Source organism: Mesoplodon densirostris, chromosome 14 (genome assembly GCF_025265405.1).
Source record: "Mesoplodon densirostris isolate mMesDen1 chromosome 14, mMesDen1 primary haplotype, whole genome shotgun sequence".
NCBI lineage: Eukaryota > Metazoa > Chordata > Mammalia > Artiodactyla > Ziphiidae > Mesoplodon > Mesoplodon densirostris.
The window spans coordinates 76,032,004-76,046,880 of NC_082674.1; the positions used below are offsets into that span (position 1 = coordinate 76,032,004).

At 61.3% G+C, this 14,877-nt stretch overlaps 1 protein-coding gene across 1 annotated transcript; it reads right to left on the reverse strand.

Annotated features, from left to right (window-relative positions):
• Positions 1–429: 429 nt before the first annotated feature.
• PROM2 (prominin 2) lies at positions 430–13,951 on the reverse strand. The gene is made up of 23 exons (XM_060117498.1): positions 13,708–13,951; positions 12,991–13,040; positions 12,373–12,575; positions 12,157–12,277; positions 11,799–11,862; positions 11,485–11,574; positions 11,000–11,199; positions 10,529–10,603; positions 9,655–9,718; positions 9,026–9,185; positions 8,556–8,708; positions 7,444–7,567; positions 6,802–6,893; positions 6,590–6,674; positions 4,134–4,280; positions 3,575–3,646; positions 2,744–2,836; positions 2,555–2,608; positions 2,171–2,251; positions 1,879–1,947; positions 1,175–1,264; positions 842–948; positions 430–493 (listed from the first exon to the last, which is right to left on the reverse strand). The coding sequence occupies exons 1-23, from the start codon at positions 13,949–13,951 to the stop codon at positions 430–432; spliced, it is 2,502 nt and encodes an 833-aa protein (XP_059973481.1).
• Between the last annotated feature and the right edge of the window lie 926 nt (positions 13,952–14,877).

A 14,877-nucleotide genomic window follows, 5' to 3' on the forward strand; every position in this document is an offset into this window, starting at 1 on the left:
GCTGGCTCTGAGATTCAACAGAAGGTAAGTGTGTTTTTGAGCATGAATGAAGGGGTCATGAGCAAAAGGGGTGCAAAGGGAGTAGCAAGATGGGCTCAGGTAACTGGAATTGGGGGACAATCCAGGCCTGGATGCCAGCCTGGGCTCTGGTGGCAAAAGCGACAGAAATCCTCTGGTCCAGGCCAAGTCAGTAGGGAAGGCAGGCAGCCCCATGCATCACCTTGCGGCCATATCCCTGTTGCGGATTAAGAACAAACAGGGGAGGGGGAGGGGGGAGCTGAGCTCAGGCCTATCAGTCCCAGCCAAGTCCCAGAACCTTCCTGCCCTCCTGGGCCCTGGAGACCCCAGATCCCAAACCCTTCCCTTCCCTTCTCAGCCCCACCCTTGGCACCAAGGAATTAAGCGGGGGGGAACTCACTCACTGGGGTCCTAGAGCTTCAGGGAGGTGACCCGGGGGATGTGGAAGGGCTGAGTGTCCTCAGAGCTGGTGGAGCTGAAGCATCACAGGGAGTGAGTGAGGCCCCCAGGCCCAGGCCCTCAGCCCCGACACAGGAACAAGCCCAGAGCCCGGAGCTTCCTGCCTCAGAAGCTCTTCAGGGGTAGCAAGAGTGCCCAAAAGTTAGGTCTGGCGGATGTGTTGCAGCAAGAAGGATTCGGGGCAGACACATGGAAGAACTTTCTGGCCCTGGAGCTCCTCAGATTGTGTGACTCTTCAGGGTTAGGCGTAAGCCTCCCCTGCCTGGAGGTCTCAAGACGGGGTGCAGCAGGGCTCGGGCCCAGCAGCTGGAAGAGCTCCTTCCTGGGCCCCTGCTGCACCCCACAGTCCTGGCAGCCTCCTCACCTGAGGCGTTTCCGGATGGGACGGAAGTATTTGGAGGTCTTGACAGCAAAGATGACGCTGGGGATCAGGAAGAAGGTGCACCAGCCCAGGCAGAACCAGAAGGCGTTCTGGAACAGAGCAGGGGAGGTCAGCGCACGGTGTCTGGGCAGTGGCGTTTTCCCACCCCACTCTGCACCCCCAGTCCCTCCGCTGACTCAGTGTGGGGCACGGGGACGCATTCTCAGAGCTGAGGGAAAGGACGGGGGTGTCGGCCCGGGGCAGGGCCCCGCTCACGCTGCTCCTCCTATGGGGGCCTCCACGTCCACGAGCCCTGGTGGGCTGGGGGTCACTCACCCAGGGGTCAGCCACCATGTCACACAGGATCACACGGCCATTGTCCAGGGCTGTGGAGAGGGGCTGGCAGGTGGCGATGCGCTGAGTCACCTGTGGTGTCAACGTGAGGCAGGTACATGCAGACACACCCAGACCCACAGGTGCTCAGAGGGAGGTTGACAGGGACACAGACAGGCCCAGGGACACAGTGGGGAGCCACTGCTCGGCTGTACAGACACACGAATGTGGCAACACAGAGAAGGGAGGACACACTGCCGTCAGCTCATCGCTCACCTCCTGCCTTTCCCACCCTGTTCACCAGCCTGGGTTAAGCCCCTACTGTGCGCCCAGAGCTGTTCTCTAAGTCACACTCTCACTGGGAGGCAACACGTGTGCACACACACACAATGCACTGCACACACGTACATACTTGCACACACACATACTCGCACACGCATGTACAGACACACCCAGGGTTAAGCGAGACCCCTGCCGGTCCAGTGTGGGTGGTAGAGAGCCCGGTCCATGCTCAGGCCTCAGAGAAGGGCTGTGGCAGACGTTGGGGGATGGGCAGAACCCAGCCAGCCAGATGCCAGGTTTGGGAGTCTGGGTTCAATCCTGCAGGCCTAGGGCACCCCCAGGGGCTCTCGGGGGGCAGAGGAGGTCAAACAGCTGGCACCGCTGGAAGCTTGCCTGAGGCCAGGAGGCTCTGAGCCCCCACTCACCTCCTCTCTCACCCAGGCCACGTACTGGGAGAAGTAGCCCATCTCCCGGGTCAGGAAACACTCACTTTCCTGCAGGGAAGACAGGAGCCCTGGGCTGGTCGGAGTCCCAGGGCCAGCACCCCTGCCCCCCATGCCTGGCACCATCAGAACAGGCCAAGCTGGCTTTCCTGGGAGCCACGGTGAGGGGGCAGGGCTGGAGAATCCTGGGGTGGGAGCCCTGCGAGCCTTAACCCTTCAACTCACCTCTGACTCTGAAGCCCCACCCCCACCCCCGCCCCATCCTCCCACTCACATTCTTCAGGATGCGGGTGGCCCAGGTGGGCAGCTCTCCTTGCAGGTGAGTGACTCTGTCCAGGACATCTGAGGTCTCCAGCTGGGGGAGGGGAGAGGGGCTCAGTCAGGGGACAGCCACTCGTTCACTCAGCCATTCATTAACTCAACGTACGACACACAACATACTCACCTTGGGGTGGGCGGTGTTAGGCCCTTAGGACAGAGGGCACCTATGGTGGTCCTCAAGGAGCTGCCCACCCACCCTCATTTCTTCCCACCCCACCCTCAACTTCCAGCACGCCTGGGCAGAGCAGGCGAGGCCCCAAGCCAGCTGGGCCCGCACCATTTTCCTCCCTCTGCTGCCCACCTGCTCCCCCCACCCACATCCACCCCCAGCAGCCACCTGGAGAAGTGGGGCGGAGGCGGCCAGGGCATGGACACTGAGGTTGAGCTGAGCCTGTGAAAAAGAGATCAGGGCTGGTCAGGGGAAGGAACTGGTAGGAGGGAGCGTGCCCAGCATCCCTCTCCTCTTCCTTGCCCCCTGCCTTCATCTCCTCTCCAGGTCCCGGCCTCCCTGAGCCTCCAGACTTACCACAAGCCTCTGCTGGAGGAGGAGCTTCTCCTGATGGAGGTTTCTGAGCCCCTGGGCCTCCTCCTGCAGCTGCTGCCCCAGCACAGTATTGTCCTGAGGGGAGACAGACCAGAATGGCACTCTGCCCGGGCCGAGACAGGATTGGCCGACACATCCTTCACCAAACCGTTCGACCAGACATACTGGAAGGATGTGGAAAGTGCTGGAATCAGAGGTTGGGCTCAGAGGCAGAAAGCTGAGGCCTCCTTAAGTTCCTTGGTCAGATCTGGGTTCGGGGGCCTGAGCCCAAGTTCCAAGTCCAGCCCTAGCTTGCTCTGCACATCGTTGGGGGTAGGGGAGGGGTGTCTATGAGATGTCTTGAAGAGAACTTTTTAAACTCTCTATATTTATAAATACAAAGTGCTACTTTTCCCAGTACATTTTAAGCTAAGGCAACTGTCATGATATCTGATCCATCGGGCTGCCCTCACAGCATCTGTCCCAGCAGATTCCACAAGCAGTGTGCACCTAGCAATGCTTGCCCAGCTGTGCGATGTCAGACCACATCTGATGTCATCTGATCTGAGGTGGGTGATAATCCACTTTAGAGATGAAGATGCCGAGGCCCAGAGGTGAGGAATGATTTGCCCAAGGCCACACACAGCCAGTTGGTGGTAGAGCTTGAGCCAGAACTGATGCTACAGAACCCTTCATCCCAGCCGGGGGTCCAGAGTCTCAGCCCTCGGTGGCAGGGGCCCCCAGTCCCCTCCCCAATCCAGGCACTCCCACCCCGTCCCCCCTCCCAGGCCTCTGGCTCCAGTCTGCCAAGTGGGGTCTCTGCTCCCTTCTCACTTGGGTCTGGGCCAGTCCCTCCAGCTCCTGGGCCAGCTTCTCCACGCTGATATTCACCACAGGCTTCTGAATCTGGAGACGGACAGGAGAGGCCAAGAGGGGATGAACCCCGGCTCCCCCAGCCCCAGAATTCCCAGTCTTCTCAAAAGCACCCACACCAGCTAAGTCTATTGTGACACATCAGTCACAGTGGGTCTGACCTGAAATTGTGAAACATATGAGACACTTTCCATTAGGAAAGAAAAAAAAATGAGGCGCCCTCTGGTGTAACCCAACGGAGAGGTGACGTCCCACCAGCATTCGCCACAGCAGTGGGTTCAGGACCATGGACAGCAACATACACTGTTGGGTGGAGGCACACTCATTCTCGCCCAGCCCATGTGCTGGCAGCTGGGGCATGTGGTCTGGAGACACCCCCAGCAGAAGAGGCCCCAGGGGCACGTGGAGGAGTCCAGGGACAGTGGAAGCCCAAGACAAGGCGAGACAGCTCCCCGACCCCCAGCTCCTCTGCGGGCCCCTCTGCTCTGCCGTGGTCTGGCCCGAGGTGCCCACTGCTGACCTCAACAAGGAAGCCTGGGTAGTGGATACTCTCGAGCCCACTGCTCTGCAGGGCCTCCAGGTCCTGGCGGGCGGCTGGGCTCAGCAGGTCCAGATTCTTCACGTCCACTTTGAGTTTCTGCAACTCCTGCTGCAGCTTGGCAGTGTACTGGGAGAGTGGGAGCAGGGTGGAGCGGTGCTCAGTGGCTGAGCCAGGTCCCCAGAGCTGCTATCCTAGGTGAGGGGTCAGCAGGCCCTCAGCGCCCTCCTTCTGGATATCCAGGGCCCCTATCCTGGACACTCCCAGCCCCAGACAGGCTCCCAGCAGGTCTCTGCTCCCCACCCATCCCTGACTCCACCTTACCCCCACCAAGACCCAGCTCTCCTCCAGCACCTATCTAGCTACTGGACAGCAGCACAGACCTTCCCAGGCCATCCGGAAGAAAAATAGCTTCCCCGGCCCATCTTTATCACGTCACCTTGTGTTAAGGTCTTCACGGCACCTGTGTGCTATTTACTTATCTGGGTACTAGTTTACTGCCATCAGCTCCATGAGAATGGCACCTCACCTGCCCACTCTGTACCAAACCCTCAGCGTCTAGAGCAGAGGCTCATACGTGGTGGGTGCCGTACAGGTTTGTTGAATGTGTAAAAATGAGTGAATGAATGCATGAGTGAATAGACACGATCACATTTCTAAGACAGAGCACAGTTTAAAGAGGGACTCGAGGGCTTCGCTGGTGGCGAAGCAGTTGAGAGTCCGCCTGCCGATGCAGGGGACACGGGTTCGTGCCCCGGTCCGGGAAGATCCCACATGCCGCGGAGCGGCTGGGCCCGTGAACCATGGCCGCTGAGCCTGTGCGTCCGGAACCTGTGCTCCGCAACGGGAGAGGCCACAACAGTGAGAGACCCATGTACCACAAAAAAAAAAAAAAAAAAAAAAAAAAAGGGACTCGACATTTTCCAACCATTGCTGGGAGAGATTTAAAGGGCACGAAATTCAGCCCCCACGTTTCACAGGTGAGAGGTTGAAGACAGGGAGGAACCTTAGAGCATGGAGCCCAGCTCAGCTCACCTCTCACCATCCCTCACCGCCTTCCCCAGGGGGAGAAAAGGCCCATCCTCTCACAGGCAGGGGTCTTGGAGCAGCATTTCGGGCACCAGTAACACACAGGTAAAGGAGAGGTCTCAAGGCGGGCAGAGTCCTCCTGGTGCCGGGAAAGCACACCTGTCTTAATTATCTCTGCATCATCAGCTCACTATTATCTCCTTCGAGGACAAGTTCTCCTAAGGTCACATTTGGTTTGTTGCCAGATGGCCCCCAAGGACTGCCCAGTCCCTCTGGACCTGAAGCGCTATCTGTCCAGACTCTTCTGTGACCTGGACCCCTCCCTTCCCTGGACCAGGGCTGAGAGCCTTCCCCTTTCAGCCAGAAGAGCACAGGGCCCCCTCCTACAGCCCTCCGTGGCCAGCCTTCACCCCGTGGCCTTGCACCAGGACGGTGCCGGCTCAGTGGACCTCTCCTCTGATTAGAGACGCTGAAAGAGGAGATGGCTACGGCATTAAGGAAACTGCCCCAGGTTATAGTTTAAGGTGTGGAGTTGGGACTGAAATCTGGACCACGTGGCTAGGCTACCCTGCGGACTAGGGGCAGGTGGTGGGTTCAAGAGGAGTTGGAAGGTTTCCGGAGACAAGGCAGAATCAGGAGTTGGCAGTTTAGGAGGGGTGGGGGGAGAAGCAGGTGGGAGAAATGTGGTTTTCCCAGAATATGCTTGGGAAGGGCTCCTGGGGGACCCTGGGAGCCAAGGCAGCTCTCCTCCCACCTCATTTAGGCGTGAAGAGAGGAAAGGAGGGGGTGTTTTACAGCTTCTGTGCACCCTTAGGAGAACCACGTTCTCAAAGTACGGCTCCTCTCATGAAGGAGCACTTCCTTTTCTTTGTTCTAGAACTGTCTCTTGCCAGTGTGAATAAATCTCTCCAGTTCTACATAGCAAGTTCTGGCAAAGTCCAGTGGTTAGGGAACAGGCTGTGGGGAGCCCTTCTCCAGTGGCACCCAACTTCATCACCGTCGGTTTTCCTGTCACACTCCCTCGCCAACCACCCCCCACCCCGCTCCCAACTGGAGCATCCAAACCAATGCCTGTCCTCAGTCAGGACACACACCCTAGTCCTCTCACTCACTGTCACCACCCTGTCCGGCCTCAACCTCACCTGTGTTCAGTTTTTCCGGGAGCACAGTGCTCAGAGCTGGTCCGAGCCTCCAGGCATGCATGCACTCACCCACACACCCTGGAAGCTGCCCTGGGTTCTAGCCCCAGGCAAGGTCCTGAGCTTGCACCTGGGTTCTCTGCCCCTGAGGCACCTCAACTGCTCTTGCAGACTTCTCGGGTTCAAGGAGATGGTCCCTCAACAAGGCAAGATCAGAAGAGGGGGGATCTGCAGGAGGGGTCCCCACTGTGTTCCAGAAGTTTCTCTCACCTGGCTGATATCCAGGTGTTTCTCCAGGTCATAGGAGTCATTGAGCTGCAGGACCGTCCAGAGCGCAGCCCCTTGCTTGCACTGCCTGGGGAGGAACGACACGCATCAGAGGTGAGAGGAGGGAGGGCAGGTGGGGGCTGATGTCATCCTAATGGGATGCCCACCTCAGCCCCTCCTCACACCCCGTCCCCCAGCCCAGGCTTCCCCCTCACTGATAGGCCAGGAGGACGCTGAGGTTCTTCTTCAGGCCAAGAAGTTGGGACAAGTTCATGCGTGACGGCAAGTTCCCCGGCGTGTCTGCAAACTGGGGTAGGAACACAGAGGAACGGGCCTGAAGCAGGGAGTGGGGGGCAAGGCCACCCAGCTTCCCAGGGCCTAGTCCCACGCCGCCCTGGCACAGCAGAGACCACAACCCTGTGACTCCAGCCCACACCTGCCTCTCACTCAGATCACTCCTGGGCCCTAAATCCTGGCAGGGACCCTCCCCGTGACGCTCCAGGAGGGTGGCCAGCCTGGTCTTCAGCAAAGGACCCAGGCCAGCATCTTGGCTCACCTGCTCAGTGCAACAGGGAACAAGGATCCCCAATTCCCAGACTCAGCGTTAGGAGGGCGGAGGGCCTCAGGTCTGGGCGCCATCCTTCGAGGTCCCTGCCTGGGGCCTGGGCAGCCTTCCGGGGACTCACCAGCTCTCTTCTCTCACTGGGGGTTTTCCATCTCTTTCCTTGGCCGTCTCCATCATCTCTCCTGTCTCTCTCTCCCTTCTAACCCCTCGGGCTCCTATTTCCTTCTAAACCTCCTGCTCTGCCCACAGCTCTCTCCACATCCCCCTGGGTCCCAGAGCGGGGCAGGCCCACCTCATACAGCTCCCCGCTCTCCCAGCTCCGGCACACCAGGGTCTGCACGTTGCCACCCAGCAGGAAGGTGGCGAAGACGAGGAGGATGAGGGGCGTGGCGAAGAGGAAGCTGAAGCCCACGCCCCTGGGGAAGGCGGAGGGACAAGGTTGAGACAGGAGGGAGGATGCCCTGGACCACGCCCTCCATCCCCATCTCCATCCCGGGGCCAGCACGGTCAGTGAGTCAGCCCCGGGGCAGAGCCCTTCGGGGAGAGGAGCCAGAGGAGTCAGCCTCCAGGGCAGGAGAGAGGACTCAGAACCGCTCACCGTCCCCACCTCATCCTCCCCCATCCCCACCCTACCGCTGCTGCCCTGGCTGGCCCTGGCAGCCTAGAGGAGAGCACAGCTGTTTTGCTCAAAGAGCCAGGGCTGCTGGCCTCTGGGCCGAGGACACATGGAGGTGACCAGCTCCAGAGCTCGGCCTCGACAGGGCCACCTGGCATGGCCAGCCATGACCCACCAGCAGAGGCAGCAACCTACAGCATCTGAGTAGGAGCTGTGCCACCGACCAAGGCTTCTTTGTGAGACAGGCATATGGCCCCGTGCCAGGATTTGAGGCTTGGAGAGTGAAACATGGGCTGGATTTCACTCTCCCCCTTGGCCAGGCACCTTTATGCAGTGACCCTCCTGCACAGCTGAATGTGGCAGCCCTGGCCTCAGAGACTATCTAGTTCACGGCTGGCAAACAGACTCTACCTCTGGTACCACCTCCTAATGGTAGTGCTGCCTGGACACTGGGTTAAGCAGGATTCTGAGGCTGTATCTGGGCTCAGAGAGAAAAGGTGCCCATTAATTATTAAAGTTGCCACTGGTGTGGGAAGGGGAAGTGCTTCTTATGTGCCTTCCTGCTCTAGGCCAACCCTTTTATACAAACGAGGACACTGAGGCCCCACTGGGTTATCATTGGCCCAGGGCCACCCAGCAAGTCAGCCCAGAGCCAGACCACAGCTCAGTCTCTTGATCCCCAGGACTCGCTCCGGCAGCTACACCAGAAGCTGTCCATGGGCATGAGAGGAATGTGCCAGCCCGGGGGTGGTGGGAGAGACCCTCCTCCTCTCCCCAGCCCTTCTTACACCATGAGGAAGCGGGTTCCAGCCTTGCCCTTGGCTTCCGAGTGGCTGGGGTCTTCCCCGTTACAGAGCCCCCAGATGCCCAGGTTGAGGCCCAGCAGGTTACAGACCACCACAAGCAGGACCACGGAGCACAGCACGCAGCCCACAATCCACCTGCCACAGAGAAGCTGGGACGTCACGGAAAGGGCAGCAGTGGGCACAGGAGGGGCTGGTGGAGGACCTAGTGGCTGGGTGGGGCCACTACCCCAAGGCTGAGGCTTTAGAAGTGTGACTTCCTATAGGGTCCCCAGGCTCAGTTCCCCAGGGCACACAGCCAAGGTGGGGACACGGAGGCCCAATGAGAGAGGGGTCTTGGCTTAAATGGAGGCGGAGACTTAGTATAAGGAGGGTTGATGAGGGCTGGAAGTTGGTTCCAGGGTGGCTGAGAAGCGGAGCTGCCCGTTCCACCCCCCCCACGGGTTCCCAGGCACCTGTATTTCTCGTATCTCTGCATCTCCTTCAGGTAGGGGCGGCTGCTCTGTTCCATCTCCTCCAGTGCTTGGCTCCAGCGAGAAGCCGCCTCCCAGCCTGGGAATGCTTCAGCCAGTGTCCTCAGCTCTCTAGGCTGCTGGGCCACCACCTTCTTCAGCTCTGCCCAAAGCAGCAGGGGCTTATGGGATGGGGAAAACCCGCAGGGGCCCAGGGAGGAGATGGATGCACAGGAAGAACATCTGGGATGCACAGAGATGGTTTACTGTCCATCCAGGTCCAGCCAAGAGGACAGCCTTCACCTCCCCCACCCCACGACCCAACTCGTCTCTCAAGAAGCCTCGTTGGGGCTTCCCTGGTGGCGCAGTGGTTGAGAGTCCGCCTGCCGATGCAGGGGACACGGGTTTGTGCCCCGATCCCGGAAGATCCCACATGCCGCGGAGCGGCTGGGCCCGCGAGCCATGGCCGCGGAGCCTGTGTGTCCGGAGCCTGTGCTCCGCAACGGGAGAGGCCACAGCAGTGAGAGGCCCGCGTACAGCAAAAAAAAAAAAAAAAAAGAAGAAGCCTCGTTGGTAGGGGTGGGTTGGGGGGCATCCTAGGCAGCCAGCCTGGCCCCTGGGCAGGGCCTCACCTCTGATCACGTCGGCCGTCTGCAAGGTAGCCAGAGCCGGGAGGGCGTTGAAGGTACTGTTCTCCTGCCGGAACCAAATGCAGCTGTGCCTCCTGCTCTCCGCCCGGGTGTCCTAGCTTGGGGGACCCCTGCATCGCCAGGTCCAGTGGGAGAGCATCCCCCGTCGGTGCTCCCAGCCCAGGAAATCAGGAAATCAGGAAACAGGCTTCCCTTTGCTCTCTTGGTCAGTGCCTTCTTCTCCCCTCCCTCGGCCTAGCCTGACTCAACTCCCCCAAACATTGCTCCTTTCTGTCCCCACCCCTCTTGCTTAGACTACTGCAGTAGACTCCTAGCCATCCTCTTATCTCTCCCAGCCACTCTGCACAGGACCACCAGGTCTATTTCCCTGAAGCCCAGCTCCAGTCTATTCTTCCAGCCTCAGGACCCATTTCCCTCCTCCTGGAACATTCTGCTCTAGTTACCCAGCACGACTGACTCACCGTTTCCCCAACCCCGGCATTTTCCAGGCCCTGGGTCACAGGTGCTGACTCATGCTACACCTTTCCCCTCAGCCCGTCTCCACCCAGGAGAGCCCGCCTGTCGTCTGGGGCTCAGCTTGCATGCTCGCTCCTTGGCCAACCCCAGACCCCACCCCCTGAGGGTCCTAGCTCTTCCTTCTGAGCTCCAGGCCTGCCTCCCCCACCAGACCCGTGCACACAAGGACCAGCATCGCGAGCCTCCAGCCCAGGGTGCCACGTGGTAGGCGAGGCCCTGATGTGACCCAAGTCTTAGGTTCAACTGGGTTCCCACCCCAAAAGAGAAAAACGGAGGCCCCTCACATCAGAGTTCCCAGCCAGGTTGCAAAGAAGTCGGGTAGACTGGGGCAGGCACTCACCTCCTGCACCATGCTGGAGAAGTTGGCCTCTGGGACACCCTTCAGCCGATGCAGGACATCATCCACAGAGGGCACCTGAAATGGTTTGAGGGGGTTGTTATGACAAAGTCCACGGAGAGGCCTGGGAGGGGTCCTTGGGGAAAGGATGGGGGCAGAGGTCTCTGAATACTCAGTGTCCTCGTGTGCAAGATGGGCACCACCACAGCCCCGAAGGCCCTGGGTGGCAGTGAGAGCTCAAGAAGCGAAGTCACATGAGGCTCACGGCACAGCACGTGGCCCAGGGAAGCTCTCACCCCACTGCCAGGCTGACCATCATTAACCCTGGGTGCGTGGAGAGGGGAGGGGCAGCCCAGGGAAAGGGATCAGGAGTCCGCTTCAGGAAACACCCGGAACAGAGGCTGCCCAGGGATTCCTGGAGTAGCGGGCAGAGCAGCCCCTTTCGCCCCAGGGGCCTCAGTCCTGGGCCTGCACCTGGCTGAAGTCGGCTCCCAGCTCCAAGGCGTGGGCTCTGTCCAGGGCCTCTGCACAGCCCCGGCAGCCGGGCTCCTGCAGCAGGGCCAGGAGGCGCTCCCGGTGCCCCTGGACAGCCGGCGCCAGGGGCTGCTGCCCCTCCTGAAGTTCCACGGAGGTGGCGTTCAGGGCTTGGAGGTGGTCCACGGCGACCTGCAGGGCTGCGAGACCCACATTTGGACTGACTGGTCTCCAATGCTACAGCATCCTTGGAGACCTTGCAGGAGGCAGAACATCTTTCCCTCCCAAACCCAAGGGACTGGTGATCCTTAATCTCTGTAGTTATAATGGAAACTGCCCTGGGGCACGTTAAGCCAGGAGTGGGCAAAGGTGCCAGAAGGGATCCTAGGATAAAGCGGTGAGAAAGTCAGGGGTGGGGACCGCTGACTTAGTGTAAGAAATGCAGGGCTGGGCGAGGGCAGGGCCTGCCCCCCAGTGACACTCACCCTGGCCCAGGCTGAGCACGGAGGCCAGGACCTCATACACGGTGCTCTTGAGCTGTGTGTGGATCGTGTTCCCAATGCTCCTGTGGACACCTGGAGAGCACAGGGCAGTCTGCAGGGCTGGCCCCCAGGAGACTAGGGGCCTCCCCACCCAACCATCCTCCTCCCCTGGGTTCCGGAGGGTGGTCTTGCGGCAGAGTGGCCGCCATGCCCCCCAGCTGGACCCTCTCCCCGCCTCTGCGAGGGTGTTCCCAGGTGGAGCCCAGGATGAGGGGATGAGAGGCCTCCCCAAGGCAGGCCTGAGCTGGAACCCTCACCATCCAGTTCCTCCAAGACTTGCTCCTGAGGAAGGGAGAACTGCTGTGCCACGGCCTGCAGCTCCTAGGCAAACACAGGGCCGTGAGGCTGCTCCTTCCTGTCACTGGACACCCCAGCTCCCGTCCCTTCCCCAGCCCTTATTCCCTACTACCCGCCACAGCTGGGCGTCCGTCCTGAGAATACCGTGGGTGCCGTCATGGATTACAGTGACTCTCCAGCAGGGGGCAGTCAGGTGCGTGCTGGAAGGAGCACCCTCTCTAATTCGCAGGCTACGCACGAATTTGCAGGACCTACCCTGCTCTGTCCCGCCCATGGCTGGCGCTCATGGGGGCACGTGCGGGGTTACTCGGTGCTCACCTGGGGGACATCGGAGACCAGGCCCCGGAGGCTGAGCAGAGTCTCCGGCAGGGCCTCGGCACTGGGGCCCATCTGCTCATGCGTGCGCTGGTTGGTGACAAAGGCAATGACCACGCCGATCCTGCAGGGATGGGGGAAGAGGAAGGGGCTGGCTGGATGCCCGTGGGCACCTTGGGCCTCGGCCCACGCCTCCCGCCTGACCTGGGCGCCCCTCACAGCAGCACGAGGGTGGTCAGCAGCAGGAAGGCCACGAGGGTGCCTCGCTCGCAGGCCGCCGTCTTGTGCTCCGTCTTCACTCGGCCCCCACAGCACCGGCGGCGACGGCAGCAGCAAAAGCAGAGCCCAGCGGCGGGTACCACCAGGAGGTAGAGGCCGGTGATCACGGCACACAGCACGTAGCCTGCCTCGTACCGCACCACCTGGGCAGGGCAGCAAGGCATGAGGGCTGTCCTGAGCCTGCCATCCCAGCCGTCTCCCGCCTGACTCCGGAGGGAAACCCGAGGGGAGGGAGGCACGCTCGGGGGCGGGGGCACTATGCACACATCTTGCATCTCCTTTAACTCTTGTGAGGGGCACCGGGTCCTTAGTGTTATTTACCATCCTACAAACAAGGGAACTGAAGTCCAGGGAGGCTGTAGGGCTCCCTGCAAACCCCACAGCCGCTCCATGGTCAGAAATCAGGTGCGCGGACTGCAGTGCTCACGGAGAAGGGGAAGGGATGCCAGAAACCCCACCCTGGGGCACACCCAGCAAGGTGGGCTGAGCCGACGAGGCCCTTCTCAGGCTCCCCGATGAACGCCCTCCCCTCCCCCAGCAAAGCCCCCAGCCGCTCACCTCATCCGCCTTCACGGAGGATGGCTCATTCAGCAAGGCCTTTATCAGCTCTAGGAAAAGAGTCAAGCTGGGTCTGGGGGCAGCGACTGCCCTGCCCCTGAGTCCACCCCCGCTGCCAGGCAAAGGTGGGCTCTCCGAAGGGGGTCCTCCCACCACCTGGGCACCCTCGGAGAAGGCTGCGTCACCACAGCCCGGAGCCCTCGTGCCTCAGCCGGGCTACAGGAGGCTGTGTCTGCAGGGAGGCCTGGCTCACCCCGCCTCCTGCGCCCCCCAGGTAGGCCCTGCAGCGGGGAAGCCGGCAGCCCGGTTAAAAGCAGAGAAGGGGCCTGGCCTAGCAGCAGCTCTTCCCCTAAGAGGCAGGAGACAGGCTGGGAGCTGTCCTGCTGGCCACCCTGGTCCTCACAACCTCCACGGCGCCACCAGACCCAGAGAAAAAGCTCAACCGCCTCTTGGAGAGCTTAGACTGTAACTTCCTCTACCTTAGGACAGAGAAACCGCGGCTCCGAGCGGGAAAGGGGCTTGTGCAAGGTCACACAGGAAGGTGATGCCCTGGGTGCCCGGGCCTTCTGGGGAGGAAGATGGGGCTGGGGAGTGCTGGGGACCCTGCCCTCCAAGTGCCTGCCGACGGTGGGTGCGCCCCTCGGTGGAGAGGAGATTAGGGTGCACAGTGGGGACCCAATACCCGCCGAGGCCCGCCCGGGGGAGGAGCGCACTCACCGGCGGGGAAGGAGTTGAGCTGCACCACGGAGAGGAAGCGGCGCACGGTGCCGTAGAGGGGGTCCAGGGGCCCCGGCGCGCGGACGCGAGGGGCCAGCCAGCGGGTCTTGGCCGCCGGGGCGAACGCCAGGCGCTCCGCCGGGCCGAGGGCCCCGCAGTCCGCCGCGCCCGCCCGCCGCAGGGCCAGGGCCACGGCCAGCCCCAGGCCCAGCAGGGCCGCCAGGAGGCCGGGCGCACGCACCATGGGGTCGGCCGGTGGGCTGCGGGCCGGGCGGACGGGGCTCAGGCGGCCGAGAGTGCGGGCCGCGCACGGGGCAGGCCGTGCATCCTTCACCAGCCTCCGTCCCGCTGCTCTCGAAACCGGCCCGACAGGTTTGGGCTACCTGGGCACCCGCCCGGAGCGCGGCCGGGGCAGGGGCGGAGGCCTGGGCTGGGGGTGGGGTTTGCGGGGTGGGGGGCAGGGCCTGGTCCATACCCGCTCCCAGCGGCCTGGGGTGGGAGCCTGGGCGCCCTCTCCCCTCCCCAGATGCTCCTGGGAGGGCTGCCTCCGGAGCTGGGTGGGGAAGGCACCTCAGTACCTCTGGGTTATCTAGGATGGCCCAATTTCAACTATTACATCCTGCGCCCAGACGCAGCCGCCAAATCTGGGGCCTGGGAAAACAACCACCCCGTGAAGGTCTGGCCCAGAGTGCGGCAAGACCAGCCACCGGGCCCAGGAACCAGGCTCCTCCCCCAGCTTCCTCTGGGGCCTGCTCTGTTTCCTCGGGTCATGCCTGCGCCCGTGCCAGGTCATTCTGGAGCACAGAGGCCACAGGGCTTTGTCCAGAGCGGCTCTCTGAGGGGCCACTGAGACAGGCACAATCCTTTGGGAGAGTGAATCCCAGCAAAGCTGTGCCCAGCAATGTCCCATCCAGTCATCAGCTGAAAGAACTATCAGGAATATGCCCAGAGATGAAGTGAGAGAGTGGCATGGATATATAGACACTACCAAACGTAAAATCGATAGCTAGTGGGAAGCAGCCGCATAGCACAGGGAGATCAACTCGGTGATCTGTGACCACCTAGAGGGGTGGGATAGGGAGGGCGGGAGGGAGACACAAGAGGGAGGAGATATGGGGATACATGTACATGTATAGCTGATGCACTTTGTTATAAAGCAGAAACTGACAC

What these genes read in the sequence shown, in the direction of transcription:
- PROM2 (XM_060117498.1), bottom strand. Translation starts at nt 13,951, where the DNA reads ATGGTGCGTGCGCCCGGCCTCCTGGCGGCCCTGCTGGGCCTGGGGCTG. An exon ending in CTGACCACCCTCGTGCTGCT is followed by an intron (nt 12,278 to 12,372) that starts GTGAGGGGCGCC and finishes CCATCCCTGCAG; the next exon opens with GATCGGCGTGGTCATTGCCT. An exon ending in ACCCAGGCTTCCTTGTTGAG is followed by an intron (nt 3,647 to 4,133) that starts GTCAGCAGTGGG and finishes GTCCGTCTCCAG; the next exon opens with ATTCAGAAGCCTGTGGTGAA.